The 22,492-nt window shown below is 44.2% G+C and overlaps 1 protein-coding gene across 4 annotated transcripts in view; it reads left to right on the forward strand.

The window, feature by feature from the left end:
* Window positions 1-22,492, forward strand: part of PHKB (phosphorylase kinase regulatory subunit beta) — a 142,096-nt gene that overhangs the window by 91,749 nt on the left and 27,855 nt on the right. For all 4 annotated transcript variants that reach the window (XM_055000356.1, XM_055000355.1, XM_055000358.1 and 1 more), the window contains 10 exons: window positions 4,600-4,655; window positions 6,936-7,029; window positions 9,219-9,302; window positions 9,955-10,059; window positions 11,128-11,210; window positions 11,295-11,385; window positions 18,149-18,210; window positions 18,460-18,622; window positions 20,553-20,634; window positions 21,997-22,054. In XM_055000356.1, the coding sequence (XP_054856331.1) occupies window positions 4,600-4,655; window positions 6,936-7,029; window positions 9,219-9,302; window positions 9,955-10,059; window positions 11,128-11,210; window positions 11,295-11,385; window positions 18,149-18,210; window positions 18,460-18,622; window positions 20,553-20,634; window positions 21,997-22,054 (878 nt within the window). The remainder of the gene's footprint in view (window positions 1-4,599; window positions 4,656-6,935; window positions 7,030-9,218; window positions 9,303-9,954; window positions 10,060-11,127; window positions 11,211-11,294; window positions 11,386-18,148; window positions 18,211-18,459; window positions 18,623-20,552; window positions 20,635-21,996; window positions 22,055-22,492) is intronic.

Raw genomic sequence — 22,492 nt, forward strand, 5'->3', positions numbered from 1 at the left:
CATCTTTGTTTGCGACTTTCCAGTAAAATCACTAAAATAGGATCCTGCTGTGTAGTGCCAAGAAAGAATGAGAACAGAGGCAGGTAGCGCAACTACCTAAAATCACTAATGCTAGTGTCGGTGGCTGTTGCTTTCCTATTACTCTGTTTTCTGGACCCTGGGCTTTCTTTTTTTAAAGGGGATGAAAATATTGGGTATGTTACTGACCGATAACTAACATAATTCTGAGTCAGTGTAAACATTACCGTGGTACTCAGCTGGATTCCAGCTGATCAGCCCGGAAGAAATATTTGTTATTACTCCACTGTAGCACCATGAGCGTTTTTACGTTCCCCCGTAGAAATCCCAAACGTATTTGTGAGATGTTAATTGCTAATCGGGTATTTCTGGTGTAGGCAGTGTCCCTGACTTTGAAAAGATAAACAGGAAGAGTTAGGTTTGATTCTCCAAACAGCACATTTATCCCATGGGTTGGGTCCCTCAGGTGGGTCACAGAACCCTAAGTTGCCAGGCCGCAAGTTCCTACAGAATCACCATTTTTGGCTGCCCTTTGAAGGAATTGGGTGTGTCTGTAGAAAGCAAAGCCATATGCCTCCTGCCGTTCGTTGCCTACATGCTGAGTGGAGCAGTTTCTCTTTAACACAGGCAGAGCCACATCCCACCAAAATGTTCTCCTTCCAGCCACACCATTCCTCCATTCAGCCCGTCAGGCCTCCAGGATCTCACCAGAGCGTCCACTGGTGAGATCACAGCTGCGGACCCACCACTTCCTGTCACCTGACTCTGATGTCATGTGACTTTCGGCCATGTAGTTGCAGCTCTGCACCTTTAATGCCGCCCTTAGAGGTGGCTCCAGGGTCTGGTAAGATTGGAGACCACAGCTTTAAAGGGGGGAGGTCTCCCAAAGAGGCCTTGGGGTGGGGCTTTATCTCTTCAGGGTCTTCTCCATGCCCACATAGCATGGTGACAGCAGCTAAGCATGACCTGAATCAATCTCTCCTATTCTCCTGCGTCTTGCCTTCCTTTGGCTTCTCTACCGCTTAACAGCTGATATTAGGCTAATCTCAGTAAAGCTGCAGTATGTTTTCCTCTGCGTGTGTGAGGTCTCTTTCCTTATTGCCGCAAACACAGTTTCGAGCAGTTCTGCACCCACTAGCTTTGTGTGTGTGTGTGTGTGTGTGTGTGTGTGTGTGTGAGAGAGAGAGAGAGAGAGAGAGAGAGAGAGAGAGATGTCTTGACTTACGGCGACTCAAGCAAAGGGCTTTCAAGAAAAGTGAGAAGCAGAGGTGGTTTGCCCTTGCCTTCCTCTGCAGAGTCTTCCTTGGTGGTCACCAATCCAAGTACTCACCCTGCTTTGCTTCCAAGATCTGACAAAATCAGGCTATGCTGTGCTGAAATGCACCCAATCCAGTTTTTAAAATAATAAGTCATTAACTTGCCTTATTTTCTTTATAGGATGTCAATCTAGGTTGGGGGCGGGTGTTTTTTTCCCTGAAGAGCTTTCGTTTACCTGCTTCAGAGCAAACAAAAGCGGCATCCAAATTTCATGGACCGAGCTTGAGGTGCCTGCAATATCCTCCCCCAGCCCTTCTTTCCGCCTTCTGGCTGACTTCTTTTCGAGCAGGCACTCTAAAATAAAAATGACTGAAGCATCAAGTCACCTAGAAAAAAGATTACAGCCCCTTGTTGATAAAGCACTTCATCAAGTGCAGTAAGCTGTGAAATCTTGCTCACCAGCAAAAAGATTTAAATGGGAAATAAAAGAAGCAGCTATTTGTTTCAGGGCAAAATCCTAGCCCAGTTTTTAGCCTTATAATAGGCAGTATTTGTCTATTAACTTCTGTGTGCCTTATCTTTTTATCTTCATTGCGGAGGGGCAGCCAAATATTAGATGAAGCTCTCATAACTGCAGATATGAATGGAAGGGATCTCCCCCCCCTTTTTTTCTTCCCTTCTGTGAAGGGTCTTTCCCCCCCGGTCTTTCAGCTTGAATTATGATTCTCTTCACCCTCATTTTCTTAAATAACATGTGAAAATATAGGAAAGAAATGCTACCTAAAAAGTTTAGCAAAGCATATTTGCGACGATTCCAGATTTTGTCCTCCTGTGTTTCTCCCTCCTGCAATCAGTTTTTGTCTGGGTTTTGGGCTGTTGTTTTTCAAGGAGATTTGTCTGGTGCCAAGGGATGCCCGAAGTCCTATTGTCGTCTGTTTTCAAATGACTCTTTGAAAACCAGCAATCCTGGTGTCATACCAGGTAGATCAAAACTGAACCTTATTAATAACAGCAGGAATCAGCCCCTACTGAAGCCCACCAGCTTCTGTAATTTTTTTTTTCTCTGACTGCACTCTCTGGTGTTTTGTCTGAGAGGCACGAACTTGGCACAGTCAAACACAGGAGCTGCCTGACTGGAATTTAATCACCCGCAGCGCAGGTAGACGCCGGCTTCTGCGTTCTCTTCTTGTATTCCCATCTCCGCGCCGCAGCTCGTCCTTAGTTTGAGGTAGTCATTCACCGAGACCCGAGGCCTTGGCGGATCCCTCCTTTCCTGGCAAGGAATCCCGTATCTCCAGCAACTCAGTGGCAGGAAGATGTTCAAAAGGCAGTTTTGTTTTTCACTGAGGAAAACTTGGGCTGTTGTAATTTGTTCCGGCGATGTGCAGCAGCGTCTGTCCAGAACTAAATCGCCAGCCGTGCCAGGGGCCTAGCAGACCATACAACATGCCTTGAGAGCCAGTGCTTGTGTGCTGTCGGAGTAGGGTTGCCAAATGTGGCTTGGAAAATTCCTGTAGATTTGGGGATAGAGCCAGGGGGGGGCAGGGTTTGTGGAGGGGAGGTTGCTTGGCCAGGCATACTCTACCCTCCGAAGCAGCCATTTTTTTCAAGAGGAGCCAATCTCTGTCTTCTGGAGATCTGTTATAATTCTGGGAGATCTCCAGGCCCCATCTTGAGGATGGTGACTCTTATGTTGAAGTGACTCAGTTTTCCACTTGCCGACTTAAATCGAGGCGCAGAGAAAACGTGGCCTGAAGAGGAGGGGCCACGAGGAACTTTTTCGTCGCTTAGCCGAGTGTTTGAGCTTCATTAGGGAAGCCTCATTCTTTTAAAAGCACCACAGATTTATGATAATGGTGCAAAAGACTTGTTACAATCCAGCCCACAGTGACAAGCACCTGATTTTCTACTGATGGATGATCCTTAAGCGTGCATAACAAGATGGGTTGCAAACACTGTTCTCTTGTCTTGCAGAGTATTCTTCTTTTACAAGCTCAGGGACATCTGCTGTAAAAGGAGCAGTTGCCCTGGTGGTTGCTGGCTGTAGAATCCAGTTTTTGCCTAAATCAGCAACACCCTGCAGTTGGATACAGCATTGGATAGTGTCGGTGCAATGCCCTTGTGTACAGTTTGACTTTCTAAGCCATTATAATGTTGCAGTTAAGTCCCCTGGAGCCAGGGCGGGTCTCCCTTAGGTGCTTACACCCCGGGGAAAGTGGAGGCGTTAGTCGCCCTGGAACCTGGGCCATAGGAGAACCATAGGAGGATGCCAGTGGGCCAAGTTGGACCAGGCAGTAGCCATATTGGGCAGGGCTGGCTAGCCATAGAAGGAGATGGCATCCCACTAAGATCTAGGTTGGCAAGGCAGGGAAGGGCTCCACCCGACGGAAGGAATAAACTCCTGGGTAGGTGGTAGCCAGAAAGAGCTTAGAGTTGAACTGAGATGGGTAGGACCATGAGGTATCATGCTTAAGTGCCCAGGGGAAGGAATGAAGGCAGTTCTTCCCCGGCGGAATCCAGCTGGGAACACAGGGGAGAGCCTACCACTATAAACCTGAGAACAACCCAATAAACAGGCTACCAGCTTGACCTTTGCAGTGAACGTGTGTGTATGTGGTATGTGTGAGATTCAAGGTGAGCATGGGCGAACAACCACCTCCCAGCCTCTTGCACTTGTCAGTACTTGCGTTCCCCAACTCACAGCACTGGGTGCTCTCTGCTGCGCATACAGCTCTTCTGGGCCCATAAGCACCCTCATTCATAGAGGGAGCTCATCTGTGCACATGTGGGGATCAATTCTGGCTGTTGACATGACTGGGAGAGGCCACCTCTGGGAGGCTGTTTGCATTGTCGAATGTGTATTACGGACCAAAATAATATTGCAGTATGCCAAAGGCTGAACAGCCATCAATAACAGCAGGGTTTTTTGGGTTTTTTTGCAGTGCAAAACCTGTTCTAATAAATCAAACGTTAGCGATCCCTTTGCCTCCCTTTGCTGCCAAGTAGTAAAAAAGTAAAGGACCCTGCCCTTAACTTCCCAGTATCGCATCATTCAAAAGTGTATTGACAATACAGCTCCTCAGGTGGCATTGAGATTTATGTGTTTAACTTCTCTGGTGCTCCATTTCCCTGTCTGCACCGTCAAATTGATTAGTAGGCAATAAAGTGCGAGGGGAAGCAGCAATGCAGCCAGACGACGTCAGTCATGTTAATGAATGGTTTAAGCATGGTTAACTTTGCCCTTCTTTCTTGTTGCATCTAACAAACAAGCAGCAAATTCCTCAAATTCTTTTTTTTAAAAAACACACCTCTTTTACGTTTTAGGGTCCTCTAGAAAATGACTTGGTGATCCATGTCGCATTGATTGCTGAAAGCCAACGGTAAGCTCTTTGCATTAGCAATAAGCCCTCTGCACTCAAATCTGAATGTTTTGGGTTTCAGGTACTGGGTAGCCGTGTTGGTCTGCATTAGAAGAGGAAGATTCGGGTCCAGTAGCACCTTGAAGATCAACAAGATCTCTAGGGTATAAACATTCAAGAGTCAACTCTCGCTTCATCAGATACTAATATCCTTTTGTCAGATAGCTTATATCCTGAAAATCTTGTTGGTCTTCAAGATGCTACTGGACTCAAACCGTGAATGTTTTGGGAAGTCTTATCTTTGAGGTGGGAACTTCAGGGCTTGAAGCTTGGAACTAACCTCTTGATGGTGAATGTGTAGGCTTCAAAACCCAGAGTAGTGTGTAGCGTTCCAGAAAGAAAAATCTGCTTGATTGGCTGGCAGTATGAAATAAATGCCAGGGCATCCTCCAGCCCATTTGCTGAACAACTGTGAAAAGTGGGAAACCCCACCCGGGAAATAACAAGATATTTCCAATTGCAATATCGCTTCAATTCATACTATAAACTTGTACTAAAGTGACCAGTGCTCAAATACAAGGAAACACATTTCATCAGTTTCATACAATTCATACAAGTGAAATCTCATCAGTTTCATACAACTTATAGATATATACAGTAGTGATAATGAGAACACTCCCCCTTGGGTTTCCAAAGGAGCCAGGGTAGTTGCTCTGGGACCACACAGAAAGTGATAGATAGATTGCATCGGCATCATTCTCCGGGTCTCATTAATGAATGACATACGATACGGTGGACCAACGATTTGCCCCTGAGGAAGTCCGCGGGATGAAAGCTGCGTTCCTGATAGCCGGCCACAGTTTGGACGTTGCATTGCTCCATCTGCCCACCGAGTCAACTTAAGAATCACTGAGAGAAATTAACAAAGAATAGAAAAGTTACATGAACTTCAAGAACTTACAGGAACTGATTTATCCTCACTTTCTGTGTGGTCCCAGAGCAACTACCCTGGTTCCTTTGGAAACCCTAGGGGGACTGTTCTCATTTTCACTACTGTATATATCTTTTGTATATGTTGTATGAAATTGATGATATTTCACTTGTATGCAGGGCTAATTTGGAGGTGGAACGCACCATAACGGTGTTCCGGTAGATCTGAAAAGAGGTCACGTGGGTTTTGGCCCTGCCTACGTGATTCCTTTTCCTCCTGGCTGTCTTCATCTTTAGCAGCAGGCTCTGCTGCTTTATTTTCATTTGTGACTCGAGAGAGAGAGAAAAAATGAGTGAGTGAGTGCAAGCTGAGTGGGGCTGGGCTCCAAAGGAACGTAAGCTGCTTAGAATTCATTCTGCTCTGCTGCTTTATTTTCATTTGTGACTTGTGAGAGAAAGTGAGTGCGTGCGTGCATGCATGCAAGCAGGGTTGGCTCTCCAGAGGAGGGTAAGCTGCTTTGAGTTCATTCTGCTTTAAGGAAATACCTGGAGATTTTGGGGGAAAGGGGCCTGAGGGGTGGATGGTGCCTTCTGACGCACTTCCGGTGATGTCAGGGGGTGTGGCATATGCTAATGAGATATGCTAATGAGCTACGCTAATGAGTTCCTGCAGTTCTTTTTCTAGGAAATGACCCCTGCTTGTATGAAACTGATGAAACGTGGTTCCTTGTATTTGAGCACTGGTCACTTTACTACAAATTTATAGTATGAATTGAAGAGATATTGCAAAATTGGAAAGATCTTGTTATTTCCCAGGTGGGGTTTCCCACTCTTTCACAGTGTTACTGTAGCGGGTTAGCCTTGTTTGTTGGTTTACACTTGCTGAACAACGGCGTGAAGGCCACTTTGCGTGGCATGCAAGGCTTTCCCCCCCACCCGTGGAACCCAGGCGAGGTCCTGAGGCTTGGTTCTCTCTTGTCACTAGAAGAGCACTTTCTCCATGCCACACTTCAGGGTCACATCCGGGCTCCTGTCCTTGCTGCATCTCTAGCTCAATTCCATAAATCTAGAACTGTGAGAACTCTTCCTCCAGGCCCAAGTTCGGATACAGCTGCCCGTGACCCCCAGCTGGACCCTGAAAGTCTTCAGGAGTCTTCCAAGAAATTCTGGGGAGAAATGCGTATTGCAAAAACACCCCCTTTGTGGTCTTCTTGCCCCTTTCTCTGTTCTTCTCAGTAGTTCGCCCCAAAGGCTTGTGGCCTGAGCCGCCTTCTTTAATTTCACAAGCAGTCGCTGCCCGGGCCCCGTTGTAAACGCAGGTTCTGGATTTGCTGCGTTTAAACCACCGTAACATTTCATCTTGCAAACCAGCCTACAGGTTTTCTTGAACACGTATGGAATCCAAACGCAGACGCCCCAGCAGGTCGAACCCATCCAGATATGGGCACAGCAGGAGCTCGTAAAGGTAAGATCCGCCTGCTGTTCTTCTGGCCCGCTTGCGGGGAGAGCAGAATATAAATTGAATAAAATAAAAACAATAGCCACGTGCTTTCCTTCCGATAAACCAATCTTCCTTTCGTTATTTATTTTTTATTATTTTATTAAATTTGTAGCCCGCTCTGCCTGCGAGCGAGCTCAGAGCGGATAACAGTATCATATATTTCATACATGATTTCAGGTTTCAGATAAACCTTAGGTAATTCAGCTTCTGCTTCCTGTGCCGTGATGGATTTGTCCAGCTTTTGCCTTCTTAGTTAATCCATAGAACTCTCTAAAATACATATACGTTGGTCAATAATGACAACATATTTTGCCGCATGTAATTGAAGGTGGAGAATGCGCCTTGAGATACAGTGGAGATGACTTCACGAGATGCAATCCGTTCTACAGCTTATTGTGTAGAAGCAGCTTCAAATATGTTTTCAGTGTTCTGCTTAGAACCAGAAGTGCTCCTAGTGCTGTAGAATTTGCCTGTTGTTAAAAAAAAAGGGTTCAGTTGCCAAATCACCCAACAACTGAAGATTACTTTGGTGGTTGGAGGTTAGTTGAAAGCAGCAGACTAGAACACACCCACTTTGAACGGAACGTACATTCAAAATTAGCACATCTGTCCTGATGTTGAGTCCCATTCATGCTTCCATTTTGGGATTTCTTATAGGCTGTCCCATTCATTCCAAAGGGAAGCTTCCTCCATTGAAGTGAATGGTGGAAGCTTTACCAGGGGAGTTCCATATATACCCACTCCCTTTCCTACAGAGCGAGGCAATGAGAAGAAAGTGAATTCCTGGTTTGCAGATACAACATAGAGGCACCAAAATGAATTGAAAGCTGCTGTAGCATAGTGGTTAAGTGGTTGGACTGCGAATCAGCAGTCTGGTGGTTTGAATGCAAGGACTGCCGTGAGCTCTGCAGGTAGCCTCGAGTAAGCCTCTTTTCTCAGCCCCAGCTGTATTGTGGGGATAATAATAACAACAGTGACTTTGTCCATCATTCTGAGTGGGACACTAATCTGTCTAGAAGAGCAGTAAATAAGTGTGCTGCTGCTGCTGCTGCTGCTGCTGTTGTTGTTATTATTATTATTAACTGTAGAATACAAAGAGTTGTAATATGTCCAGAAATAAAACTGCATAACAGACTGATTGAAATTCCATATCCATCTGCAGAGAAAGCTGTTGATGTGATAGACATTTTTTTTAACCGTTTTGGGGAAATAGAGCTGACCTAAGTGAAGACGTGCTTATCTCTGACGGAGCTCCTGTCTTTGGCAACAAAAAGCTTAGTGGCTGCTTGGTTGTTTGGGTGTTGTGCCCTGACCTCATGTTGCAAAAATTTATTAATGTCCGTGACTGTAAAGAAAGCTTTTAAATTTTATTCTCTCTCAACAGAGCAGTCTTGCTGTTGCTGACATCTTCCTTGTTCAGAATCCAATGCTTTAGTTAATCGAGCCCTGTCTATTTATTAATACTACCTCCAGTTATAAAGCATAGGGGCAGTTCAGTAAAGTGGACGATTACTTTTTTGCAAGACAAAAGGGGCAACATTTATTTTCTTTGTTGGCTGGCTTCCTAGATTATTTTGTTGCTGATGTTATTGGGGTTTGCTGCTTCTTCTACAAGTGGGCGTTGAAACTATCCTCAAAAATATCCTCTTTGGCTTTGCATTCACTCTCCCCCTTTTCTAAGCAGCCCCGCAAGTTTCCAGCGGGAAGGGGGAATGTTCTTTTCCTAGGTTTTCCCGCAGTGAAATGACCTTTACTTTCTGAAAAGGTCGCTCTGTTGCTGAACCATTGACCAAGCTCCCTGCAGTCTATTTGGCTCAAAAAGCAGCAGATGGATTGTCTTGGCTGGCGCCCTAAGAGTTAATGTGTTCAATGAGGCTATCTTGCATGTGCAAAAAGTACGAGCTGGTGATATATATATATATATTTAAGGTGTTCCAGCTCATTTCCTTCCCCCTGTTCACATTCGCTTGTCATCTCTTTTCTCAAAGGCCATAAATATCCTCATTTGGCCCAAAGGAGTCTCTCGTCACTGTGATACCTGAAATCCAGGCTTCACTCATTCTGGCTCCTCAGTCACTTCCGCCTGTTGTTTGTTGATTGATTTGAACAAGAACTTCCCTTCATTAGAATTTATGTACCACCCTGTCTTACAGGCTTACTTCCACCTGGGGATCAATGAAAAACTGGGCCTCTCGGGAAGACCTGACCGGCCAATTGGCTGCCTGGGATCCTCAAAGGTTGTTGCAAGGAGTCACTGATCTGTATGCTTTATAGTTAGTGTAAATGTTGGGAGGAGAACTGTATTATTCTGTAAACATGGAAAGCAATTTAAATGCGTTTGAGTTTACTTTTTATTCTTAAAACTTGTCAAATGCTTCGTTCACAAGGATTGAGAAGTTATTGCAGTGGGACCATATCTCAGCGGCTTTCATGCATACGACGAAACTAGTTTTTTCGTCTCTGAAAATTCACGCCATAGTAAATGTCTTTAAAGAGCCACAGGATGATTGTTGTGAGTATATGATTAATTAAAATCATATTTATTCATGACTGGCTTGTTCATGACCAGCATGGTATAGTGGTTAGTGCCCAGCTAGGATCCAGGAGTCCAAGTCCCTACTCTTCCAAGGCAGCTTGCTGGGTGACCTTGGGCCAGTCATACACTCTCAGCCTAACCTATCTCACAAGGTTATTGTGAAGATAAAACTTCTCAAGGGAGAACATTGTAAGCCGCTTTAGGTCCCTGTTGGGGAAAAAGTAGGGTACAAATGATCTAAGTGAATAAATAAATCTGGATTTAATTGTAAAATACAGTGAGGGTTTTCCTCTTGTGTAAGAGCAGGTTTGATTATCAGGGAAATAAATTGATTTACGTTTCCTTATCCGTAGATTTATCGGATCTTGGGCAAGACTGTTGTTTGCTACCCGATAATCTTTGACTTGAGTGATTTCTACATGTCCCAAGATGTTATGATGCTGATTGATGACATTAAGGTACATGCTTGCTTAGTAAAAGATGGAATCTATGCCTGCACATTAGATCCTCATAGGCAAAAAGATTGTTTGCCTCTGTATCCAGTAAATAAGGACACCTTCTGTTCCTAGTGCTTTTGGTCTAAGGCTACGATACTGTGCATACTTGCTCGGTTGCAAGCCTGTTAAACATAGAAGACTTGCTTCGGAGTCAACGTGCAGAGGTTCTGGCTACACAAGTCACTGCAGAGTTTAGCAACACAGTGGAATTTCTCATTTGCAGTCATACCAATCAAGCTGCACGCAGTGTGCATGGTAGGAAATCAGTAGTGTTTCAGATGGTCCTAAGTAATACAGTTGCAGAGGATAAGTGATGAAGGGAGAGGATAATTCTCAATAAAGGAGATGCAGCTGGTTGTTTAAATGTCAACCCGAGTCACAGAAAAACTCGATTTCATAGGCACCCAGTACATGCTTTATGGACGTTAAATTTAGGATGAATGGCTTTAGCTCTGAAAGTGCAATAAGGGAGAGATCATTGAAAAATGTGGAGAGGTATACTGGAACGGAGGATGTTGAACTGACTGAACAACCAGTTCAGTCAGCAAACAAGTGGTTGCATAAGTGAGCTACAGAGCTCAGTATTCATGAATCGGAGGAGACGTAACTGATAGAAATAAAGGCAGTTACAGACCCATTAGATCTGGCCTTCTCTGGTCACTGTAATGGAAGAGAAGCAGGCAAAATACAGCTTTCCAGTCCAATATTCCCCTGATTGTGCACCCTGCATTTGCTGGCTCTTAGAGGTGGAGCAGTAAACCAAGTGCTTGTTGCAGCAGAGTTTCCATATGTTTTCTGGGGCTTGCGCAAATGACTTGACCTGGTGGCCTCAGGTTGCATTTTCCATGTCAGGGTCATCCCTGAGAACCTCCACAAAGAGCCAACCCCAACCCCCTTCCTTGAGTTATTTGAAAAACAACAACAGCCTAGCCTATTTTGCAAGTTTATTAGGGCTCAGAAGAATGTTGCCTATAGGCCATACCCTTCATTTTCATTTTCTTTTTGTCTTCGTTTTTAACTTTTGTATAGAATGCTTTGCAGTTCATTAAGCAGTACTGGAAAATGCACGGCCGTCCCTTATTCCTCGTGCTTATCCGGGAGGACAATATAAGGTAAGGACATTCAGATGCAAAAGCGCACATTCTTTATGCAGTGAAGTGTGCAAATCCAAATCTCTTTTGATTTCAAATCCACAGGGGAAGCAGATTCAATCCCATACTAGACATGCTGGCTGCTTTTAAGAAAGGAGTTGTTGGAGGAGTGAAGGTTCATGTTGATAGGCTGCAGGTAGGCTAATTTTTCAAATATCATCAGTCAAAATCCAGGTACTTGTTTGTTTGAATACCTTTCTAGCCCTCCCTAACCTGGAGAGCCCAGGTGAGCCCGATCTCGTCAGATCTCGGAAGCTAAGCAGGGTCAGCCTTGGTTAGTAATTGAATGGGAGACCTCCAACAAAGGCCATGGCTGCAGAGGCAGGCAATAGAAAAACCACCTCTGATAGTCTCTTGCCATGAAAACCTCACCTGGGGTTGCCGTAAGTCAGCTATGACTTGAGGGCACTCTCCGCCCTCACCTTTCCAGCCTTTGGCAGTCTAACTCCAGTTTAAGCCCATCGATTGCTGTTGGCTTAGACTAGCGTAACCCTGTATGGAGATTGTACTATAATAGTCTTCTGTTCCTTCCTTCAGGGAGTTCAGGGAGTTGCACTGCACCTGGTTCTTCTCCCCTCCATTCTTTCATAATAGTAAATTGCTTGCCAAGGGTCCCCAACCTCTTTGAGCTTGCGGGACCCTTTGGAATCTTGATACAGGGTAGTGGGTGCAAGCACAGCATGGTTGCATAAGGACATAGAGCCAACCACAAAACGGCTGCCACAGAAGGCGGAGCCAACCACAAAATGACTGTCATGGGAGGCGGAGCCAGCCACAGGAGGTCAGGGTGCAAGGTTATACCCGACTTTGATAGTAACTCTTGTACGTTTCATGGAGAAGCTTTGTAGAACAGGGCGCCTTTTAATCGGCACAGCCAGTCAGATCTCCAGTGGCGTGTCAGAAGCCCATGTGGGCAAAAGCCCTACTTGGTCCTGCTCACTTTCTAAAAACAGTTGGTGGGTACCAGTAAAGGTATGAGGGGTGCCGTGGTGTTCATGGGTGCCACGTTGGGGACCTTTAGGCAAGTGGGAGACCCAAACAACTTCCTAGTAAGATAAAGTGGAGAAGGGTAGAACTGTGCATGCTTCCTTGAACTCTTCAGTGGCACTCAGTCCAAGGCTCATAGGAAGCTGCTTATGCAATTAACATCAACTCAAAAAGCCACATTTACTTCCGTCCCTGGCACGAAGCCTGCACCTCAGAGAGGCCTGCAGGTTTTCCATTCATTTAGCAACAGCTGTTTCAAGGTGGGAACCAACTGCCAATCACAAGCGCTACCGGGCTAGGGCCATGCTCGCTTTCTTGAAGCATGGAGGAGGTGCCACACTGTGCAGCAGTGCTCAGAAGAGACCAAGGAGGCATGTCAAAGAGCCAAGCCACGGCGCCTTCGGAGGAGGGCAAGACAAAAATGTGATAGTTTTTACAATTGGAATGTCCTTGTCTGATAGCCAGTTCTGCACAGAAACATGTACGGGCCTGTCCTCTAAAAGTTCCAGTTGGCCTCAGTTATTTTAATTCTGCTCTGATTAAAATTTCACAGTCATATATCTGTTTGGGTTTTTTTAAAAAAAAAACTTCTCACACACAGAGTGAAATTAGCATGAATGTCTTTAAACAATATTTTATCTGATTAAAATGACACACCGTCATGTGGGAATTTCCTCCAACATCCTCTACAAAGCATGCCCTTGCGTAACTTTTTTTTTAAAAAGCTGAGCTATTTCAAAAGTCCTTAGAGGACAGTTGTTCTCCTCACTTTACTGCCTTTCCATGAAGATTTGCTTAATAATTAATAAACGTTTTAGAGGAATGTTTTTGTCTCTTTGACAATTGTCACTGTTTATGTTATATGTCTTATTCATGAAGGGCGTTAACTTAAAAAAAAAGGGCTTCCTTTTATTTTCACAACCTTTAAAGCAAGCTTGGCGTTGGTCTAGTTTTTATCCAGGTCTCTTTCATGCTGTTAGGCATTGCAAGTGGATCCAACTTATGCACCGTATAGCCTTTTTGCATCTTCGGGGAAGAGCGACAGACATCAACACAATGGGAAGCTGAAGCGGAGAGTGTTGGGGGCATGCCCCAAAGCCTTCTGCTTCGTTGCCTTCTGTGAAATAGGCTGCAGACCCAGGATTGGGCTGTTGTCCAAAACCAGGATCCAGAAAAGTCTTCTTTTCTCCCAAGTATTCACAGAACTCTACGCAAGCGGCAGCTCCTTTATTCTCTCCACTGTTTGTAGATTTCTGGCAGTGCTTAAGATGCGGGCCAATTGACTAGGTTGCCAGTACTTCTGCATACCGGGTGTATTCTCTGTTTCATGGTTCCATCTGTATCTCCTGTTGTCAAACTCTCTGCCTTTTCTGCTTCTTTCAAGACCACCTCCTCATCCCACCCCTTGATTTATTATTTTCTGTTTTGCCCTATTTTGCTCCTAAGTCCTCAGAGCTCCATATATCCACATTTCAACACAACTGCAGCATCACTTTCTCTAAATAGTATAGTTGCTGGCCCCTGATTGTATGTCAAATGATGCACAGTGGGGTCACCCAGAGTCAAACAGAGGGCTTCACCTACTGGTGGGGGGCAGGCACTGAAGAGTGATATGACCTTGTAAATGAACTAAAATGAAAAGGCCTAAAAAAACAAGGACTGGAAACACTCCAGAAGGGATGACACATTGCAAATCGCTAAGTGTCACTTAAAGGAGGAGATAGATCAAGATGGGTAGCCATGTTAGTGTGTCTGTAGCAGTAGAAAAGAGCAAGAGTCCAATAGCACCTATAAGGCTAACAAAATTTGTGGTAGGGTGTGAGCTTTCGTGAATCACAGCTCACTTCTTCAGATACATGTCTGGTATCTGAAGAAGTGAGCTGTGACTCACGAGAGCTGATACCTTACCACAAATGTTGTTAGTCTTATAGGTGCTACTGGACTCTTGCTCTTAAAGGAGGAGGAAGGAGATCAGACTGCTTAAGCCTCCAAGAGCTTGCAGAGGGGAGCAAGGTGGGGTTTTCAAAAACCCTCCTACCATTGCTAGCTCCTGGTAGTGAAATTCCTGGAGATTTGGGGGGGGGGAGCCTTGGGAGGGCAGGGTTTGGGGAGGGGAGGGACCCCAGCTGGGTAAAATGCCATAGTGTATACCTTTCAAGGCAGCTGTTTTTTTACCCAGGGAAACTGATCTCTGTTGCCTGGAGAGGAGTTGTAATTCTTGGAGATCTCCAGCCACCATCTGAGGTTGGCAACCCTCTCTCCTCATAGTTCCATGTGGGTCTCAAGTTTTTTGAATGGTTTTACCTCTTTTCCTAAACACTGTCACTGAGGAGTCTGCAGTAACCTCCTATGAGATAAGGATGTGGCATTTTAGGACCCCTGCCCCAAAAGACCCTCCGTTGTTACCACCCACCATTGTACACAAGGAGAAAAATCTATGAAGACGATCAGTGTATATGGCAAGTCTCATATAGCAAGGAAGTTTCATGGGATCATGTGTGTGCAACTAGTGTGGAGAGTGCCCTCAAGTCATGGCTGACTTATGGCGACCCCCTGGCAGGGTTTTCATGGCAAGAGACTAACAGAGGTGTCTTGCCATTGCCTGCCTCTGCAGCCCTGGTCTTCTTTGGAGGTCTCCCATCCAATTACTAACCAAGGCCGACCCTGCTTAGCTTTTGAGATCTGACGAGATCAGGCTCACCTGGGCTATCCAGGTCAGGACAGAATGAAATCCTGCCCTCAAGTCATAGCTGACTTACTGAAACCCCTGCTGGGGTTTTCATGGCAAGAGACTAACAGAGGTGTCTTGCCATTGCCTGCCTCTGCAACCGTGGTCTTCGTTGTAGGTCTCCCATCCAATTACTAACCAAGGCCGACCTTGCTTAGCTTTTGAGATCTGCGGAGATCGGGCTCACCTGGGCCATCCAGGTCACGTCATGCAACTAATAGGTATTAGCCAAACAAAGGGAGTAGACCAGGCTTCTAGTTGATAGGCCAGGCCAGTACAGTGGATTCACTCTGCTTTTCTATTCCAGTGGCCCTGCTACACATATTTCGGTGCCTTTTCTTTTCAGCTGACACAGAAACCAGTGTGTGCAAAAGCTACACAAAAGGGCCTGTTGTTGTTACTGCTACCTCCTTGTCTGCCTTAGAATGGTATGAGTGCTTAACTCTATTGCTGCGCTTGTTTCACATTTGCAGACTCCTCAGTGCATAATTTTGGAGCCATGCCGGCTTTACCAAAGTGACCTTTGCACACTAACGGCACAAATCCTAGGCAGAGTTGCAGCTTTCTAAGCCCTTTGACTTCAGCGGAGTTAGAGTGGAGTGAATCTTTTTAGGATTGCATTGTAAATTTCTCAATTTTTAATAATGCTACTTTTCCATTTGCTAATTTTTGAACACTAATTTCCTAAATTAATTCCCTGTCAGTGTTTTGGACATCGTCCATTGCATTAAAGAGGGATAACTGAAATACTGAGATTGTGAAATGCCGATAATGCATTATGTGTTAAATGAATATGTACTGCATGCTCATAATTTAGTTTCAGTGTGTGCATTTGTATGCAGATGGCAGGGGATATATAGGCTTATGGACATTAATTCATGGAAGAGCTGCATAATCTTTGCTTGCACTATTTGCATAAAAATATTTCCATTTCAGCGGAAAATGTACAAGGTTTCCTGTCCTAGCCGTAATAATTTTCACATTTGCATCCTATAATTCTTTTATCATAATTTGTTCTTAGAAGGATTCTGCATTAAACATAAAAGGCAGCATCAGCAGTAAAAATCAAACAGAGACCTATGTAGGCAAGTCAGTATTGTTTAAAATACATTTTCCTACATAAGTTTAGACTTTCACTATACCTTGTATATTTCTTCTCTTTGTTAATGCAAAGCCTGTTTTAAAACAGAAAGACTTTACAGTTGCTTTATTGTGATACATTTTCCCTCCACGTTACCTGTGAACCTTATATGCACATTCGTTGAATTAACAGCAATGAATACCCACCTAATAAAATATTAATAAAAGCGGGCAGCATTGTTCTGCAATTGAACATAAATATTTGTGCAAAGAATTCAGCTGGAAGGGGTAGGGAGAAGAGAGAAAGCCGGATCAAAGGCAGCCTGATAAAGCCATAGATCTCTGTTTTGCTGTCTGTAGCACAGCATATCGTTAAAAAAAAAATAGGGAGTATCTTCCCAGGATGTTGGAGATCAGTCTTGATTTACAGGATACAGCTGTCTCTTGGTTGGAAATCGGGGGTTTGTCCTTCTCAAAGAAACCTAAGCAAGGCGTGCATCCTTGTTTTCCACTGACAAAAGCCCTTTCCACTGGAAAAGCAGAGGAGTGAGTTTGACCGTTTCACCCTCCTGCTGCAAAGCCCTGCTTTGCCCCCCTGGCCTGTGCTGTTCCATGGCTATCCACTGATGGAGGTGCGGGGGCACACTCTTGAGGCAAGGGCACAGCAGGCTGGAGTGGGAGAATTCATTTACTTGAGCACCACTCCATTTGCTGGATTTTACCTGCTGCCTTTCCTCCTTTCTCTTAACTTTCCCCCCCCCACCCCCACCCTGCAAACCCTCACAGAATGTTCTACTAATTCCCAGTTGTCGGGACTTTGGAAGGGCAGAGTTTGAGTGCAGCTCATGAATTCATTGCCACATATCACCACTGCCACCATGACCATAGCCTGGCACATGGAGGCTTAAGGCTCTTTCTTCATTACTAGCTTCTCTCCAAACCAGCACGGGAAGGAAGGCAGCAATGCCATTCCACATAGAGAGCCAAAGGCCTGGAAAAATCTTTTCTCTTTCTCTTGACCACTCCCTCCCCCGCCCCCCAGTTTTTTCCAGCTCATAAAACTCCTATAATGTATTTTCTCTTTTGGAACGACTGACATGTTTGGACAAAGTTTTATTATGGATCATGGGTTCCTCTTCTTGCTTACCTCTTAAGAACCAAAGGCCCTGCCTTCTCTAAAGCGCACCCTCCAGAAAGTTGTGACAAGACCATTGTGCTACCTGAATGGTCCTACACAAGATGGGTGCAAGGAAGGTCAAAAATACTTGTGCCTTCAAGACCAATCAGCAGAGGGGGCAAAACCCCCAGCCTCATTTTACCAGAAGCCAAACAAAGTGAAGCATCTTGTCTCCCCTATCCCAAAGTGGTAGAATGTGAAATTGGAAAAAAAAGAAGGTTGCTGTCAAATGCTGCTTCTTTATCTCCCTTGAGTGGGCGTGAACTAAGTAGTTCCCTGTCAGATCGGCCTCCTGTGCCAGTGCTTCTTATTTATTTAATTTATTAGATTTTTATTTTTTAGGCACCACTCACCCTAGGGACTTGAGGTGACTTACAACATTTAACAATGTAGTAAATTAAAAAAACATTCTGACCTGGATAGCCCAGGTGAGCTCGATCTCATCAGATCTCAGAAGCTAAGCAGGGTCGCCTTGGTTAGTAATTGGATGGGAGACCTCCAGCGAAGACCAGGGTTGCAGAGGCAGGCAAAAGCAAACCACCTCTGTTAGCCTCTTGCATGAAAATCCCACCAGAGGTCACCATGAGTCAGCTATGACTTGAGGGCACTCTCCACAACCAAGTTAAAATCCAACATGAGTAACAGGTAATGCGTCAAGTCAAGCCATTTTGCAAGGATTGCCACAACCCATCCAGAAAGTCACCCTGCAGTCCCCCGGAACATAGAGTTCCTGTTCCTGGTCTGACACACCCAAACTCTAGTAGAAAATGGGAGCATTTGCTAGCATTTGGTAGGCAGGTTGTCTTGTGTTGGTGGGGAGGCACAGGTCCTGAATATTCCGCTTCATCCAGGGTCATCCTGCACACACACTGTTAAATACGGTGGCTAAACTGTATTTTCTCTCTCCCTTTCCCTCTCCCATTTCAGACATTAATTTCTGGAGCAGTGGTTGAACAACTGGACTTCCTAAGAATCAGTGAAACAGATGAGTATGTATCCTTGGAATCAAATGAATAATGATGATGATGATGATGATGATGATGATGATGATGATGATGATGATGATGATGATGATGATGATGATGATGATGATGATGAATAAACACATGTGATGAGCTTAGGAAAATTAAAAAGCAGACTTTCCAAATCTTTCCCCCACCCACTTAAAATCAAATTGCAAAGCTTGGTCATTGAAGCGGGCCCTGAATTTTGGAAATCTCAATCATTCCTATCTGCAGGCCTCCCGATTTCAAGAGCTTTGAAGAGCTCGACCTTCCGAAGCATTCAAAAGTCAAGAGACAAACCAGCACACCGAATGTTACTGAGTTGGAACAGCAGCCAGATATTAATGCGAATGATTGGAAAAACAGACCAACTTACGAGATTCTTCAGAAACTTAATGTAAGTGGTGACGGAAAGGATATTAAATGCCAGGATTACCAAATGCTGCATCCAGAGAGAGGCAGGCAGAGGGTTAAAACAACGGCCTGAAGGGAGGAAGACTGACATGCTGCTCCCCACTCTCTGTGATTGACCAGTGAGAAGGTAACAAAATTTGAGCTGACAGGATTGTCAAGGGGGAATCTAAGCTTGGAATGTGACGAGGGAGGGTCAGACTGAGATTCCTGTTTGAGGAAAAGGAGGGAAAAGTTGGCCCTTACCGTGACAGCTTATGATTGATAAAAAGCTTTTAGTTGAAGAACTGAAGTGGGAAGGCCAGCACTAATTTTAATGAGACAGGCTAAAACTGGGAGTGTGTGGTTGGCAGAGGAAGTGGGTAGTAAAAGGAGACTCCCCTTCAGCAAAAAGAACTGGGTTATGTCTTTAGTGGAGGAATAATTTCTGCCCAGTGTCTGGAAAGGGGTTTTTAGTTCTGTGGAATACCTGGGGTCTGCAGTAAAGGAAGAGTGCTGCATGTAAAAGTCTGTACACCTAAGCTGTGAAGTAAAATCACTGAAGGAACTTTGCTTTAAATAAGTTAAGTTTGAAAATGCCAACTTCTCACATCTAAGAACTGTGAACACTTAAAACTAAGCTATAAGATGACTCTTGTGCCTCATGCTAGTGAAGTATTCTGATCAACAAACAAACATTTACCTCAGCTTTCCTTTCCCTGCCTATCTTCATACCAACCCTGCCTGTTGAATGAATCTGCTGTTACCTTTTTGAACCTTACTTAGCCTCTAGTGCCATTTCATTTTAAAGGGTAGCGTGGGCCTCTGCTTTTCCTCTACTTAAACTTAGGCTGGGTAATAAACCAACTATATATACGTTCTTGAAGTGTGGGACATCAGGAACTCTTACACCTAAGGCTTCCCAGCCCCAGTAAACAACGGTCAGTTTTGGAGGGAAAATCTACCTCTCAGTGGGGGAGTAAACAGGGACAGCCAGGCTAGCTCAAGCCAGGCCTTTGTACACTATATAAGTATGTAGGAGAAACTGTAGTCTCTTCTTCTAACTTGAAGTATAATATTCCCCCACTGACAGATCAGATAGATAGATGTTAGAAAATAGGGTTTACAGGGACTGCTGGTTTTAACTCACTCCAGCCTTTGCTAGTCCTCAAGATTCATTAGATCCTGCAGGTTGTCAGGAGGCAGTGGAATCTTATTGGCTCTGTGTGAACAAGAAGGACCTCTTTAACACGTGTCTGAATAAGGTTATCCAAGTTTATTGCATATAAGAAGAATAAAACAGACAGACAGAGCAGTCAGAGACTAAACATACCCATCTTTGCTTGTAGAGCAGACAAGGAGCCCGCCCAGCCTCACTTCTGGTATTTTATTGCAGAATCCCATTCATGCTGAACACAAAACACACCAGAGTTCTTACCCAAAATTGGTAGGCTTGTGGAGAGTGGATTGAGCAGGGCCAAGTATGCAAAGGAAAATGGCGCACTATATTAGGGTCTAGCAGGGCCCTGGCCCAAACGGCAGCCTTATTACCATGTTACGCACTAGTTATGTCATTTTAGAAATTGAATAGATGTTTTGTGTATCTGGTGGCCCGTATCACCAGTTTGCACCAGACCTAGGGAAACCACTGATTACTAAGGCGCTGGGTGTTCACAGATAAAAAACACACAGTTTTAAAAGCAGGATAGCAGGTTTACAATTGCATTTCAAATCTGCCTTTTTATAGTGCCTTTTTCACAGTGCGTGAATTTTGTCCAAATGCTGTAATCACAGAAAGTGCCGTAGAGATTTTAAAGTAACGTGGTGTGTATACGTATATCTCTAATGAAAAACAGTATCCTCGTGTTCAGTTCAAGCTTGTAACGGTCGGCATTTCCCGACTGGGTCAGTTGCACTTGTTCGCTCTTCCTTTCCAGGACTGCAGCTGCTTAGCAAGCCAAGCCATTCTGCTGAACATTTTGCTCAAAAGGGAAGGCCCGAATTTCATCACCAAGGAAGGTACGTTACAAGAGGCAACTTTGCACAGATATTGATGAACTTGAATAGTGGGTTTGCCTATTGGAAGACGTGTTGCTAATTTCTCTCCATTAACACACTTCCTTTTTTAAATGGCAAACATGCATTCATACGCTGTAGGGTGGAACAAACGGTTAGATGTATCAGCTCTTTATACTTGCTTACCATATGTTTCCCGTTTATAATTCTGAGCATGTACTTTAAGAGTAAATAGGTTTCATCTGCTATAGTAAGGTGAAGCTGGAGGACAAGTTTATTGCCTTGGATTGTCCTGGGCTGTGGAATACGCAGCTTGCTTTATATGTAAATATATTACTTGAATGTTGTTTTGTAGGGGCTTAGAAAAGTTTTTAAAAAGAGCACAGTCTCCTGCTAAGAAGTACGACAAAAAGAGGGGGAAGGGAGTCAGTCCACACACGAAAAAATACTCCTTAAATTTATTAAACTTTTAAAAATGTAATGTTTCAATATTTCAAGCTAGACTTTTCTCCGAGAATATTTGTCCAGATAATAATATGGAACGCTAGTACGAGCAACTTATATATGCTGGTAATCAAGATTTTATAAAATACATTGCTAATTTTCTTGTAACTGTTGCTTTTTTAAAAAATCACATGACGGTTCTAAAGCACAGCAGATTTGCGTTTTTGCCCTTTTCAGCATTCAAAAGATTTCACTTGAGGAAAGAAGTACCTTTCCGATAGCCAGAGAGAGTTGTATTTTTCTTAAAATATATGATTATGGCTACCCTTATTTTAGTAGCAATGAACTCTGATAAAGTTCATAAAGATGGAACCAGCCAAAATCTTTGCATCACACGGCACCATCAGTGGACACCTCATAGCCTCTGATTCTTTGCCTAACTTATCGTTTAAGAAACTCCTTCCTTGAATAGAGCACAACGGAATTCTCGTTAGAAAATAAATCTGGTTACCTGTTGTGTGTGAATGCAGGTGCGTGAGTTAACCTGAGTTCCCATTTTCTCCAGTAACTAGGATTTTAACCTAGAGTGTAATTCAGGCTTAACATTCCAGTTAGTGAGTGGGAGTCTAATCGCTGCCTGCGTTTGTCCACCGCAGGTAGCCAGAGTTACTTTTTAACCAGGATTCCTTCACTGTGTTCATTGAAAGAAGGATCAAGGTGCATGTGTGAGCTCAGCAACAAGCCGCGTTCATGAACAATTTAAGCGCACTTAAATTTGCTGTCTGAACTCAGTCTTAAGATATAACAATTGCCCTTGCACTCTGGTTTTGAAACGAGCCAACAAAACAGATCAAACTCATAATGCAGCTGCAATATAAAACCTCCCTCCTTCTTTGTTTCTGCCTGTTCTCTGTGAATTAGGTACGGTCTCCGATCATATTGAAAGAATCTATCGAAAAGCTGGCAGCAAAAAGCTCTGGTTTGTATATGGTCTCTTCCCACTTCATAGTAATCTTGTTTGCATAGTGATGTTTAAGTCCCTGCTACAAATTTTTGAGCCATGTTTTCTGCACAGTACGTCAATATTAACTTGGTAGGAAATACTTAACTTAGGGAGACTATCGCACCATATTAATAATGTCGGTTTTGATTTATTTATTTTTTTTGGCCAAGTGCGGGATATATTACCAGAGTGCTTCATTTGTGGACAGAGGCCATGCTTCCAGTTTGGAAGTACCACCCTCTTATCTTGAGCCCATTCCCTGTCAACTTTGACATGTGGGGTTCTCTGCAGCTTATTTAGCAGTGAAAGAAATGCCCTCCACATTTGCTCTGGGGCGCTTCCATCAAAAAACGTAAGAAGAACCCTGGTGGATCAGTTCGCTGGTCAGTAAGAACCAGCATCTTGTTTCCCAGA

The sequence above is a fragment of the Eublepharis macularius genome, chromosome 16 (genome assembly GCF_028583425.1).
Source record: "Eublepharis macularius isolate TG4126 chromosome 16, MPM_Emac_v1.0, whole genome shotgun sequence".
Classification (NCBI taxonomy): domain Eukaryota; kingdom Metazoa; phylum Chordata; class Lepidosauria; order Squamata; family Eublepharidae; genus Eublepharis; species Eublepharis macularius.